The sequence below is a fragment of the Petromyzon marinus genome, chromosome 4 (genome assembly GCF_048934315.1).
Source record: "Petromyzon marinus isolate PM22_M1 ecotype Great Lakes invasive population chromosome 4, UKy_Petmar_22M1.pri1.0, whole genome shotgun sequence".
Taxonomy (NCBI): domain Eukaryota; kingdom Metazoa; phylum Chordata; class Hyperoartia; order Petromyzontiformes; family Petromyzontidae; genus Petromyzon; species Petromyzon marinus.
Window position 1 is genome coordinate 9,400,249 of NC_133670.1, and position 14,838 is coordinate 9,415,086.

At 40.4% G+C, this 14,838-nt stretch overlaps 1 protein-coding gene across 4 annotated transcripts in view; it reads left to right on the forward strand.

Annotated features, from left to right (window-relative positions):
• The window catches only part of ITPRID2 (ITPR interacting domain containing 2), a 42,691-nt gene extending 29,374 nt beyond the window's left edge, over positions 1-13,317 (forward strand). For 2 of the 4 annotated variants that reach the window (XM_032946347.2, XM_032946348.2), the window contains exons 12-17: positions 943-2,661; positions 3,447-3,580; positions 4,067-4,175; positions 8,073-8,327; positions 10,326-10,450; positions 11,348-13,317. In XM_032946347.2, the coding sequence (XP_032802238.2) occupies positions 943-2,661; positions 3,447-3,580; positions 4,067-4,175; positions 8,073-8,327; positions 10,326-10,439 (2,331 nt within the window). In that variant the 3' untranslated portion in view covers positions 10,440-10,450; positions 11,348-13,317. Of the gene's footprint in view, positions 1-942; positions 2,662-3,446; positions 3,581-4,066; positions 4,176-8,072; positions 8,328-10,325; positions 10,451-11,347 lie in introns of those variants that run through there. The other 2 variants (XM_032946351.2, XM_032946349.2) reach the window with 2 other exon arrangements.
• Positions 13,318-14,838: the final 1,521 nt, after the last annotated feature.

Consider the following 14,838-nt stretch of genomic DNA (forward strand, 5'->3'; position numbering starts at 1 on the left):
TTACAGGTCTATATGTTAAATAAAAAAAAAGTTTTAGTTTGGTTATACATAGATATTTTAAATGACTTCAGCTCTTTATCTAGAAACTGGTTATTTAAATTCCACTTATCAGAAATGAGTGAAAAGGAAAGTTTTGTCCAAACCATCAAAGGTTTGTCCTTTGGCTTTTAAACAGTTGTTCATCGTTCAGAAGACACGGGTTTTTCTTTTTTCACCAGCTATGGTGAAAGACGGAAATACAGTAAGAGGAAGAAAAAAAATCCCTCTGTGAAAAGGTGCACCTTTATATATGCATGCGACTTAACTACATTGTAACAGACGGGTCAGGCCAGTACAAATTGTAAAAGAAAAAAATCTGAACTCTTTAACCAAGCTCTTAATCATAACAAGAGGGGGGAGGTCATTCAATAGTGCGTTAATGTTCATTTACTCTGAAAAAAATCAAGGTGTGGGAGCAGTCATGCAGTGGTTGTTGTACTTTACTGAACCAAGTTTAATTCTTGGTGATGGCTAATATCTGAACTAGTCCTGTCATTTGTTAAGTAATATATAGCTAAATCTAATATTTTTTTAAATTAAAAATGCACGTCCTTGGCTATGTGATGATACCATCTAATATATGTTATGTGAAAGATCTTGTCTCTTAGCACATGTGCTCGCACGTGAGCATGCAGTGCCTCTTTTAAGTACCCTCCTGCTTTGGCAGCACCCATCTGTGCAGTGCATACCACTTTAATCACAAATCAGCTCATGAAAGTCAAGTTGAATACGAACATCACGTTCTCAACTTCCATGGGGGTCATCTGTTTTTTATTGTTTTTTTAAATCCATAATGAAAGCCATACTCAGCCACTGTGTAAATTAACACAATTTATGTTAATCCAAAGTATGTGATTTATTGGTTGTTATTCATCTATTTTTTTTTCTATTTGTGTTGCTTAGACACATTCAACATATCTGGGGGAAATGGGCAGCAGTGCGGAGAGTTTTGACAGCCAGACTACGCTGACCCTGCCCTCCGAGACACAGCCCTCTGATGATGTGGACATTGCCATTCACTACAAAACATCTGTGTCTGCAATTTATAGTTCTCCAAGCAGTGACACTGAAAGTCACACACGAGGCGAAGGGTCTGATGATGACATTTCAGTTGCTGATAAGGACACAAAACCGGTTGAGATTGAAAAATGCAAGCATGACCACCATTCTTGTGACTCAACGAAAACCGATGCAGCTGGAAACCAATGTGCTGTGAGGAATGCAGAATTAAACACAAACACAAGTCCCGCACTGCCACAGTGTGAAGAATGTATTGCCGAGTATTCACCACATTTTTTACAGAAGTCTGCATCCATAATGGACTCCGGTGGGTCCAAACGGAGTGCAAGTGATGTTGTGCAGCATTGTCAAGTGTCGGATATGCAATATGTGGAGCCCGATCATGTGATTTACAATGAATCTTTAAAACTCGTGCCTCATGGTGTTGGACTTCAAATTCAGGGTAGTGTGAATATAACACATAACTCTCCAAAAGATGCTGTTGGAAATGAAATGGCCTCTGATAAAGGTAATTCAAGAGCAAGCCTTGAAAAAGAAAGTTTTTTTAATTTCCCAATGTCGGCTTCGGAAGAATGGTGTGCGGAACGAGATACAGCCATTGCAGTGGGCGAGTGCAATTTCACCCCTCAGCCTGGAGCAGAGGGCCATGATGGTGATGATTCTCAACGTCACAAGGACATGGCAACAAAACACCCATTGTTTGCCAAGTCTTATGAAAGTGGAGATGCACAAACTGAGAATTTCCCAATAAATGAGAATATTGAATCTGCACTCCAAAGGTTGTCCTTAAGAAAATCAATGAAACAACCAGTGAGGACCCCACAAGGATCAAACAGTCCTTTTGGTGTGGATGATCTGATGACCACCGTTTCCCTAGATCCTGTAGAATGTCATGATGGAGATAGCACCCTCACTTTGGAGCATGCACAATGTCCATTTCTTAGTCCCACAAAGGTGGTTTCAACTATCAACATTCAAATGACACCAGATCACAAAATGTCCTGTAGCCCTGTGGCTTTCACATTCAAATATAACACCACTGAAGAAGACAAACCGAAGGAGCCTATCGGCATGCGAAAGCCAAGGCTAATCAAGCAGATGTCTGCCCCTGTTTTAGAAATGACCCACTTTTCAGAAGATGTACAGCAAACTTTGTCTCAAGCACCAGTTTCTTTTCAGGACAGGGTTACAACGACATCTTCTAGGTCTGTGATTTCTGTGCCCCAACACAACCAGCCCATAGATCACACCAGCCTCTACAGAACCGTTTCACTGGATGCCGGACTGGGGTGCAACACACCGCCTCTCCAAAGAGCCCAGTCTTGCCAGAGCTGTTGTTTTCAGTGTCACCGCCCCATTCCCTGCTGCCATGCTTTGCAAACCCAGGCCTATTGCCCGAGGGTGCGGTGCAGCAGTGTGTGTGGACAGACTGGCCAGTTTGAGGATTTCCATAGCCACCCATCCACACCGGGGGTCACCTCTCCTCTATACCACTTCCCCATGCGGCCATCTCTCTCCAGACCAGAAATTGAGGCCGAGCTGCATAAGATCCTCTTTGACATCAGGACATCGACAAACAAGCTGTCCACGTTTAACGTGCAGGTGCAGTAAGAGTTTGCATATGTTCTTTTTCACAGTACTCGTTTATTAAATTAGAAACTACTTTTCAATTGAACGTTAGCCCCTGGGATAGACACACTTAATAAATGAAAGACGTAAGGGAATAAAATCTCCCCAAAAATGTGCAAGTTAAGTCACAAGCTACAGGCATACACATAAGTAAAACATCAAATGCAGAACTAACAAAAAGCACGGACACCTGTGATGCATTCATCATACAGCCTAAAATTGTATTATATTCGGGCTAATTAATATACTAGAATAATGTAGTCATTTTTCTATTCGCACCATTTTTATAGCCCAGTACCAGTAGGGAATGATATTGTTATGTTGTAAGTCCTCTCAATTGAGTAATTTGCAGGTTATTTTTATAATTTGGACTAAGACGCCAGTACACGATTTCATGCAAATTTTGTGAGGGGGAGGGGGGGATATTTTAACATCCACTGACGCAGACAAGTGTATTTGTTTGGCCAATACACTTACAGCAATAACCAGGTCAGCCTGTCGCATTGTAACCGCTCACCTCTGCCGCAAGCTCTACCACTGGACCAGGATACCTATTAAATATCAAAAAGTAGGCACCTGCTATCTCAAATTGAAATTGGTTGTTTTCTAATAAATTAATCTGAAACTTAAATGGGATGGTTGAGTTAATGAATGTTGCATGCAATAATTATTCCATGTAACAGAGGTTTGTAGACCGAGGTCAACCATATCAGCGTCATGTGCAATTTCATTTCGAATTGCTTTTGTTGTTATTCCAGAATATGCATATGCTGGTGGAACTTCACGTGCTGAAGCAGAACGTTCGTCATTTCCACGTTGAGCTCACGGAACTTGAGATTGGCGTCTTGAGCCAGCAAGCTTCAATTCGCAGACCTCTCAGTGAGCAAGAAAGGTTGGTGAAAAACCTCATCCACTCGTGGGGCAGCATGATAGTTCATGAATACACATTAGTTACAACCATGTTTATTTACATACCTTACAAATACATCAGGATAACCAAATCGTGAATGCTTCTGTCTTTTAGCATTCTTTATTTGTTATATAATATACAAAACTTTTATTTGTGTAAATAAGTATATACATAGGAGTGAGCATATATGTAAAACATCATTTAGTATCGTCTTTAATGAGCCAACCGAAGTGTTGCATTATGAATCTCTTGTATAATCACAATCTTTACAAATGTTAAGACCTTGTAAATTTCTTCAACCGCTGTAATGGGGCTGTGAGCTTATAACGAGGTAATTACATGCTGACTTAATTGCAGCAGTCGGCAGGTTTTGCATCAGCTTATGGTTAACCCATTGGAGTATATTGGCACCTTTTTATGTATCGTTCTGAATTATGGGTGTTGCACCTGCTGGTGCTGTGTTGCCAGACTGCAAGGAGAGCACTTGCGTGGGTTGAGGTGGACGGTGAGAAAGGAACTGATGGAGTTGGAGGGGCGTCTGGAGGAGAGGACACGCGAGCTGGAGTTGCACCAGGAGGTCAGCACACAAACACGCCACACATGGCCCAAATTGTTTGGGGCAGGGATGAGCAATCCCAGGCCCTGTGAGTTTAGCCTGTGCTACTCATATTGACCAGTATGAGTAGAGACGGATGTGTCTGTGTGTAGGAATGGGGAGCGGTAGTGTTGTGGTTAGCACACTGCGCTACGAACCTGGTAACCCAGGTTTGATTCTTGCTCACGACCAACACCAGTGATTTTCTGAACCGGTCCTGGGCCTCCCCTAGCTCGACTTGGCCTCAAATGAGTACTTGTGTACACATCGTCACTGGGGAGACAAAAGCGGTCGGGCGTGGTGTTGGTCACCCACCCCCTCGTGTGCTGTGCCTGCCTTCATAGGTGCTCGCTAACAGCACTTGCCCCAACAGTATGTTAAGGCTATATGGGGGGGGGGGGGGAGCTTTGTCTTTGTGTGGGAACCATACTATGGTTCACATGCTGCACTACAGTTTTGGCATTCTGGGTTTTAATTTCGGCCATACTTGGTAAATTATGTTTCCGAAGGTACATTGCTTTGATATGTTACGCTAAATGGCTTGTATGTATACATTCTTCATGTTGGGCATTAATATACGTTTCATTTTACGTGAAGTTTTCAGACACAGCATTGAGAAGTTCGCTATATGAAGATTAACCGATTTTTTTTCTACAATTCATATCTGGTTTTTGTAAGGGCCACGCCTCGACTGAATCTACTTTAAACGAGTTCTTAATGCGTTGTGTGAACATCAGCCCTCGGGAGATGAATGTGGTTGAGCATGATGCTAGCCATACCTCCTTTGTTTCATGCCTTACTTCATTGGCACTTGGTAACAGAATGGACCCAACAGTTAGGGCTAATTGTGGGAGCATTGCATTTTGTTGCCAAGCTTATTCACCGAAAGGAAATATTTGATCAGGAAAGCATGAACGTTTAGCTCGTCGTCGTGTTTTGTATTTTTTCTCGTACATTTTTGGCTTTTCAAGCAAAATACCAGGGGACTTTGTGGCAAAAGTTTTCACCCATCCACATTCCTGATGGCACATGTTTTTTTTAAATAAACCGGTTCTCTTCAGCATGAGTTTGTCAAAGGAAAAGTGCTTCTTTTTAGCCCTATTGAATGTGGGCAAAGTTACAACAAAGGTTCCCTCTAAAATCTGGCAGTGAAGTGTAATGCGTCATAGGATTGGCCTTTCTGTTGTAACTGAATTTCCAGTGTGTGACGTATGTTTAGGACGGGCTGCCCCCCCCTCTACCAGTCGTGCTCAACGGTTCCTACACATGACATGCTCGTACAGTAGCTGTGCACTACAGTGTGTTCATGTATCTGGAGGCTACAAATTCTGTGGTTTTAAGTTTATATTGTATGATTTGCATTCAGACGAAAATGGGTCTTAAATTCTTCAAGTCAGCATTTGTTAATGGAAGAATGAGGCATCCACGATTTTGAAGATCCAAATATGATTTCTGTGTAAACACAGTATATTATATTCTTTGGTTCTATCGGTAAAGTCACGGAGATAGAAGATCGAAACGTCGTGGGTTTTTTGCTTATAATTTTATTTTCTATCTACGTGACTTTACCGAAAGAACCAAAGAATATGAATTCCTGCAGTCACGAAAGTTGTCAACTTAGTATATTGTGACAATTTCCAACAACTGCTCCCACTGTTGGTGTTAATGCAATTTTCCCGAAGGTCATTGGGAATAGAATAATAGAATATTCAGAGGCCAAACAACCACAATTGGGTTTAGGAAGCGTTTCTCGACTAATTAGCAGTGAAGTGCTTTCCCGAGCTGTCGCTACCATATTATTTTACTCTGCGCTGCAACAATCCATGCGGCGACTCCTGCACAGGAGCTGATGCGCAACTCCATCTCTGCGGTGTGCGTGCTCTTGGATGTGTGTTTCCGGCTTTAGCTGATCATCATGGCTGCCTAATTGTCCAAGGTCTTTCTTGCAAGAATTTAGTATCTTTGGCTCCTCCCACGAGTCTATGAGATGAAGTCTGATTCTTTTTTTAATAGTGTGTTGCAGTATTTGTGCAGAAAGTCACTAACTGAGTCAGGCAAGGGATTTGTACATGAATGAATGTGTTTATCAATACACAAATTCTTCAAAATGTAACCACTGGCTTTTTTTTCAAGCGAACTTGATCATTATCTGTCAAGAATTTTGCATCCTACCTATAAATGTAATTGTCTGTGTGGTGTTTGTGCACACGCTTGCGAGGGATTTGACTCTCGAATAGTGGGGTTTATGTAAAAAAAAAAGTCAGGCGCTATTCCTTTTTCCCATCCGTCAACTTTTAAGCACTTTATTTAGCGATTTTGTGCAGTTGAAAATTATATATTTATAAAATAGCATGCGATCGACCATACCAACTCGCACGTCTTCGCTGGGGGGGACGGCCCCTACCAAGTCACACGTGTTCGGTGGGGGGTGAGGGGGACATTTTCTTTTACACGTAAAAAATTCAATCAAAATACACAACGCTTAAGGTTAATTCTTCAGTGTGATGTCCTCTTCTCCCCCCCACCCCGATGCGTGCAGTTACTACTATAGAGTCCGTAGATATTAATATTATAGCGCTTGGTATTATTGTAGCGCAGGTGGAGGGATGGTGGGGGGGGGGGGGTAGCGGCCCAGCCCCCAGCCTGCCAAGGTGCCACCTCGGCCGGCTGGGCAATCTAGGCAGAGGCCGGGACTCTGCAGGGGACTAGGCCTCGCCACGGCAATGTTAAGTACAATTTTCTAGCTTCTTTCGCTAAACTCATGTACATAAAAACCTATTATTTTAATAATCACCTTGGAAATATTTAAATATTTTTGTTTGTGTGCCGACAACTTATATTTCTAAATTTATTTGGTCAATATTAATATTTGTATCGTGTCTAAGTCCATATGTGCGTTTGAATCTGTGTGTGTCTAAAGTCGCTGTCTGTGTGTCAATGTCTGTAAGTCGATGTGTATGCCTGTCTTTTTCGCCCGGGCAACGCAGGGTACTTCCTGCTCGTAATTTATATTTTATAAAAATCTGAAAATAAAATGTTTGCAAACATCAGTTCTACTTAAACGCAATGCGTATTGTAAAACTGCGTATAAATTATCACTCGACTAAACCATATGGAAAGGTTTTCACGGACTATTGTTAATTAAAACATCACTCGACTGTATTGTTAGATATTAAACAATACTGGTCCTGCCAAAGCTGAAGAACATGATGTTTAGTGCAGTTTTATTGAGTTGATACATTTTGCCACAGCTAGAATGTTCTTGTCAATGAGAAATGCTGCAGCTAATGCTTCTTTGATATTCTTTAATCAGTGTTTTTGTTCTTATTTTACGATTTACATTTTCCCATTGGTAGCCTGAGTTTCTTGTTTTTAATGTTTAACGATGTCGGTAGCGCTGAACATGTATCCATAGATGGATTTGGGGAAAGAGCTATTGCCTCCTTGCCCTGGATACACAAACTTGTCTCCATAGATGGCTGGTGTGCATTGTTTACATTTGTAGATCTGAAGTTCTGCATCTTTAAAAAACATGCTTTTTTTGGTTGATTTGTTTAGTTAAATTACAACTTTGTACACCTTACAAAAATTTCGTTCCTCATACAACCATTTTAAGGTACTGTACTGACTTATTTTCATTGTTCCTAAAGAACAAGCACCGTTTCACCCTCGTTGGAGGAGGCTATTGGCAAAACGGTCACAAGTACCGCATATGACGTAACCTACTAGAAGGTGCATTTAAATACAAAAATCACTTCTTTGATTTGAAAGACTTACAATTTTGCCTGTGCCATATCGGGACACGCCTGCAGTGAATCTACTTTTGCATTGTTTTCTTTGGCTGTCGTACACATCCTGCTGTGCTTTCATTTGCCGCAGACGTCAAACTTCCGCTCGTCATTCCAGAGCCCGGAAGCTCGGAGTCCGAGCCTTTCGAGAACTCTCTCGGGTGAGTGCTCGCCGTCCATCTTTAACGAGGTGGTGGATGAGGTGGATGCGGGCTGCTCGGAAAGCTGCGAGTCGTCCTTCCCATCCGCCGAAGCTGAATGCGATGAGGGGGCATCCTCGGGCCCGGAGCCAGACATGAAAAAGGAGTTTGCCAGTGCGAAAGAAATAGCCAGAGTTTTGCACGAGGTGAGATTTATGAGCTGGGTGCCGCTGTCGTTTGTGTGGCTGTCTTGCTTTTGAAAGTTTTGTGTTCACAACCGCGGGTCAGGGTCATCTGTCCATGATAACTAAATGGCAAACTTAAGCTGAACACCAACCGACATTCATTTGTGCTTAGAAAACTTTCACATGAGAAGAAGTCGTGATGCTTGAGGTTGTTTTTTTTTTCTCAAGAGCAACTGAATCTCAATATATTTTTTATAAAATATAATGGACTTCCATAGCATTGCGGCAGTGTATTGTTTGATTGGTCACATGTTAGCACAATGGTATAATTATTTTATGCCTAGACGCAGTTTTTAAACCTACAGTTAAATAATTGCCGGGTTTTTTTTTACTCTGAATTTTCTACTCTTGAGCTCTAATGGCCTATCGTAGCACATTGGTTCAAGAAAACCTGACTGCTGATGAGACGAAGTATGTCAAAACCGGTCCAGAGTTTGCTTCTGCTGAAATATTGCACTCCCAGAAGGCTGTATGGCTGATGAGATGTGTACACAAGAGAAACAAAACTTTCGTTTTGTCCTGAAGAATTTATTTTGTTTGCTTATTTCTTTCACGTTTTGGCACTACACTCTCCTTACATGAGGTTTATGTTCCTGCTCCGAAAGTACCTTTACAAATATATTGCTACTTGCTACAATATACGACTGTACTGTTTGGTGGACATAATTTATGGCAGTGTTGTCACAGAGCTATGCCGCCTTGGGTTTATACGGATACATTTGTCTGTGAGATGCACCGATAAGCCTGTTCGTTTAATTTTAGCCTTGAAGAAATATATTTTTTAATATTTACAAGTGCAATCAAACAGATTGAGTAGGAACCGAAATTATTATCAATTATTGATGTTGGGCTGTATATAACATGAGTATCATTACCACTGTAGTAAAGACAAGTGTGTTCTGTTATAGTGTCTTAAACTAGAAAGACTTTAGTCATTGCTCTTGTCTGACATCAAATTGTGTTTTTTTTTGCCAAACACTATTGACCTTCTGGTAACATCTTCAAGTTTGTCTATATTGCAGCACAAGGTGTTTACGAAAGAGCAGCTGCTTGAACATGTGTGCAATATTTTCATCCTTTTAATCTTTTACTTGGACATCAACAAATCGAAAGGAAAAGAAGCTTATGTCGACACTTCAGTCGGCACTTTTTTTTGGCCAGTCGTGCTTTTGATAAGGTCTTCCCAATGTCATGTGTTGCAACTTGATTGCATGTTGAAGGTGCGTGTCAGAGTCAAAGTACAGTATTGTGAAAGGAGGGCGGGGAGTGGTGGCATGCCAATTGACATACTGCTCTTGATGATCCTTGAAACCTAGATTAAATTTCAGTTGGTATAGTACGCATGCTTAGGGCCTCTCCCCAAGAGAGTGACTTATTCTTAAATTAGTACTTTACGAGTGGCGTAAACGTTGGTATGGAGATGATTTAGGCAGCCGTGGCATTGTCTTTGTGCTGTTCGCCTTTTGGCGTCCTCTGGTCTAACACCGTTTGAGACGAGGCTAAAAGAAAGCTGTCTAGTGTGGACCAATCAGTTTCAAGGACAATGCATATATTATCAGTGTTTTTTGTTTGCATTCTGATCACAACCATTGTGGTTAATGCAGACATGATTCCTTGTAAAAGGTTTCAGTTTGGTGTTTTAACATCCTTAACACCTGTTTTGTTGTCAGAAAAAAGGGGAAAAACCTATTATCAGTATATTATAGTTGGTTGTATCTCTCACTGTACATAATGCTCCGTTTTCAAGTGAGTTTTGGCTCGTGCAACAGACGTCCTTATGTCTCGTGTATTAAAATCACAGCCCAAATATGGGTATGCTGTGTATGTGCTGTGCTTCAGTGTAAACAAAGATTATACACGAATGCTCAAATAATGTATTGCGTGTGTGCTCAACGTTATGTCCTTAAAAGACATCTTGAATTCTTACACTTGTATTCTCTGCTTTTTTTTCCCTTTCAGATTAAGGAGTCTGTGGTAGGAGAGATCAGACGGGAGTTGGTAGAAAAGCTGCTGCCTATCTTCAATTTCTCGTCCAAGCCAGTACATCCTAAGAACACAGATGGGGAAGAGTAGTTGCACTTCTGGTAAGACTGTTGTGAAACACCGATAACTGAGTGACTCTTACGTAAACTCCAGGGGATCATGAACATAACTAAAATTTTATAAATCGCCCTTAAATAATTGTTCTCAGGGTGCTGTGAAGGCAGTGGGGTTTGTCAAAATATACCATGGAAGGATATACCATCTCTCATATAAATTGGCATTTTTGGAGAACCCCAATTTTGTTTTGTTTGTGGATATTTTTTTTATCACTCTCCCCGTGCCAAAAAGTTCAATACTTTGTGAAGCAACACTGACCACGTGTCATGTGCCAGGCAGTCCCAGTTTAGTACTGCACAGTAATTACTGTGCCGTTTGCTTGTGATTTTCTTTTGTGTGGTTTTGTGGGTGTTTTTTTACATTGCTGTTCTTCATGAGTTTTTTTTTTAAGTCCTAATAGATGATAATACAAGGTGCAATTGGCCTACATGTGGTGTTCATGGAAATACTAGCGTTTTGTTAAGAAAACGTAACTTAAATACTGGGGCACCTCTCTCCTGAATTGTCCCAGTATTTTGAGGATTGACTATTCCCTCAAGTGTGTGTGTGTGGGGGGTTCTCTATACTCCGATTCCCTTCATGCAAAACATACTCTCATAAAAAAATGTAATGGCAGAACATTCTAAACGGGGACCTTCAAACAAACAAAAAATGGGCTTTTGGATTTTCCTCCGTCATGAAATGTAACTTATCATTTTAATATTTTCTTTAAAAAAATGTCATCAAACATCATTTTAATAAGCAACTGCTTATGGAAGTTTGAATGATTTAAACATAATATATTCAGACTGATTAACCTGTGTTCCATGCACATGTTTTAATACGCATAATGTAATCGGTTTGTATTCTCATCTTAACTTGTGAATTGTTTTTGTTTCAAGGTGTCAAGGCTGCTTGGAAGATAACTTTATGAGATCGCAATGCTATTTACTCTGAAGACACTGTTACATAATTTGCACTAAATACTGCCTACTTTATCCCAGCTCCACTAATGTGTGGTACTCACTGGATTATTGTCATTCATGATGTTTATTTGGGTTATGTGAGATACACTGATAAGTTTGTTGACGACAAGAGGTATTGCTGTAATTGAAATAAGTTGCAGCCTTCTCTGAAACCTGTCCCTAAATGAAGGTAATGTTGCCTCCAGGGTGGCATGCAGAGGGTTTTGTCACTTAGCAACTTGTGTTTTTCCTGCTGTTGATGTACCATTCTGTCTGTGTGGGATTGTGCTCCATCATTTGTTTGGTGGGATTATGCCCCAGCTGGGTATGCCTGCCTCTGGTTTGCATCTATTCAGATTCAATCCAGAGCCAGACTTGATGCCAATGTTAGAAGCCAGCAGCTTACTTTAGCAAAGCCTCTTGCGTGTTTATAAAAAATTGGATAGCAACAAGCAGTTTACCTGCATTACACATTCTGTGGAACTTGGCATTCAAATGAGTGATAAGGTATTTTGTGCTTCCCTATTTTATGTTCTTGTAGACAGCTTGGTTATTTAAAATTAGGATGATATTCATGTTCTTCATTGACATTTATGTACACTTTATATTGAAACTTGAAATATGTGGTGTGCATTGTTACAAATGCTTTCCAAAGGGTTGAGAGGTGTTGATTTCTGAGGAAGAGAGACTGGTCAGATTAGCTGTGAGTAGCAATGTTTATTTGTCTCGCCTTTTTTTGTGCCTTAACGCCAAGGCTCTGGGGTAGTTTCTGGCAACAACTTTTTCCTTGATGTGAACACTAAACAGTTGAAAGAAATTACTTTAAAAGTAGATTTCAATTCGGGGAAATAATCATACTTTCGTGTTTGAAAATTTACAATGTCTTGTAAGACTAACTGTTTTTAAGGAAATTCTATCGTCAAAAAATACCACAGATTGTTGCAGCAACGCAACGACATTAAGTAGTTTGGCTTCAATTAACCTCTCCCTCCAGCACAAGTGCTGGTGCACAGGGACTGGATGGAGAAAAAGTACACTTCATAATATCTAATACCTTGCTTAAGGATATGAGCAATTCAGTTGTGCAGCTGAAATTGCTTTCATATGCCTATTACATTGAATATTTAGCAACGTGCCTTGTGTCTGTACGTTGTGACTTGAATACATTAAATTGTACTGAGTTTAAAAAGTGCCGAGGAGCTTTCGTGCCCCTTTGGGCAGCTTGACTTACAATTAACACTCAGATTGAATAAATATGCTTTTATAATTTATGAGAATATAATTGTGGCGCTAAAAACAGTAAATGCAGGTTTTACGTTTTTGGTTCCTTCATAGTTTATACTTGGGCTTTATTATGTTATATGGGGAAGCATTGGGTGTTTTGTGCAATACTGCCATGGTTTTTTCACTGCTGTAAATGTCTTCACAGTTGCTCGTGTGTGTGCCTACTGTAACCCAATAGTTCTGCACTTGTATTCAGAACATGCTGCTGTTTTGATCTTTGTCAGAGTGTTATTTTTGAACGTGTTTTTGTCTTTCCGTATGTGTATTTATTAATGCTACTTAATGGATAATAAATAACGGATGTGTGATTTATTGTTTTATTCGTCGCCCAGCGTTATGAATGTGCAGCACCACGAGTACATTGTGATGTGGATGGTACTTGAGATTAAATGTAGATTGGTGACACATGCACCTCTTAAACCCATTTTATTTTTCGAAAAAAATATTTGTATCTAATGCTTTAATATATATCTGTAAAATGTCCTCACCCATGTCTGTGCTACAGTATTTGATACCTATTTGGGTTCAGCTGTTTTAAAATAAATGTGTGAATGAGTACACTGCATATGAATAGATTGCATTTTGTTTTGACAAATGTAATCCTAATAAACCTCATAAAAGAAGACCTTGGTTATTGTGATTTTCTTTTTGCAAATTGACAAGTCTTGACAGACAATTGTCTATATTTTTGCTGTTTTATTAGATTTTCCCTTAATTGGGGGTTCTGTGGCTCCTGGCAATACAGTACTTGACAACTGAAAATAAATACATTGGTAACTTTTGTCTCGGTATTAAACATCCATTTGGTAGGCTGACTCTCAAATTATTGACAGTTAAATTGCCAGGTGTAATGTTGATTTCGTCCATTATGTTAAATGTATATAATTTAAGAGCTAATTGCATGTAGATCTACATTTATAAGCGTTCTAAAATGATCGCCGTTGTCATTCCAAGAAGACCAACTTTAACTCGGCAAGTCGGACACCTGAAAGCATACAAACTGGGGTTTAAGATCTTCATCGCGTGCGTTTTCACAACGACGCTGGAGAGTTTACTTCGGGACTCCAGTGTTCTGCTCTTGGTTGCAGTGCCTTCTCCAGCCATGAACAGCAGTGCCCAATTCCAGCAAACGACGAGTGCCCTCTGCCGTTTATAAAACATAATCTCCGCCCTTCAGCTGGTGCATGTTGGTAATTGAGGTTACTTACATATGCATATTACAGTTTTGTTTTACATTTTACTGATTGTTGAGTTAATTACTTAAACCCCTGACTGACCAACATGTGGAGACAATACAATCTTTGGTTTCTAATAAGAATAAAAATATATTTTTATTTTACTATTGCCCCCACTGCCCACCGCTTCAGTTCATCGGTTGAAATCCAATTTGTGGATTTTGGCTCATTCGTCCAGCCTATGAGAAATCCGCCCCCTTGCCATAGGAATGTGTACTTTCTACAAGAAGCTGGAGACACCACAATTTTTTTTTTAATGAGAGATTTGAATTTAGATTTTTCGTTTCTAGAGCCAGATTAAGTAAATTTGGCTCGAGTAGATGAGGTGACAAGGTGGTGAAGCGAGTGCGTCTATTGGGGTGAGACCTGTCGGAGTGGTTTTGCTCGATACCGCGCATTTCCCCAGTGCTCTTGGGATGAAAGCGATGTTGATGGGGAGTTGAACAATGAGGCTGAGAGAAGAAGAAAGTGGGGAGTGATTGAGCATGAGAAGCAGTCCACTGCCAGCCAGCTTATTCCATAATGCATTATCACTAGTGGTGCTCATTTGTCAACGTGGCTTGCTGACAAAATATCAATTGTATAATGCTGTTTTCATATGAAGGAGTTAATCATAATAGTTTATGTCAGTGTGAGGTCTATCAGCTGCTAGGCCATATGCTTTGAATAATTGATAACTACCAGCAATTTTCATTGAAAGGGCGAGGCTCGGTCAGGATGCTGCCATTGTGTGGAAGTTTCTGGACCATATTTTTTGTGAGGCTAAACTTCAATCCGTTGCACTTTAAAGGCATCAGCTGCGGGTGCTGTAATTGGGTGAAAAAGGAGTGGGCTCAGATTTCGGTGCTGAAATCACACCTGCTTATATTGTTATGGCAGACGGGATGTCCTATTTGCTTACTGATGTGC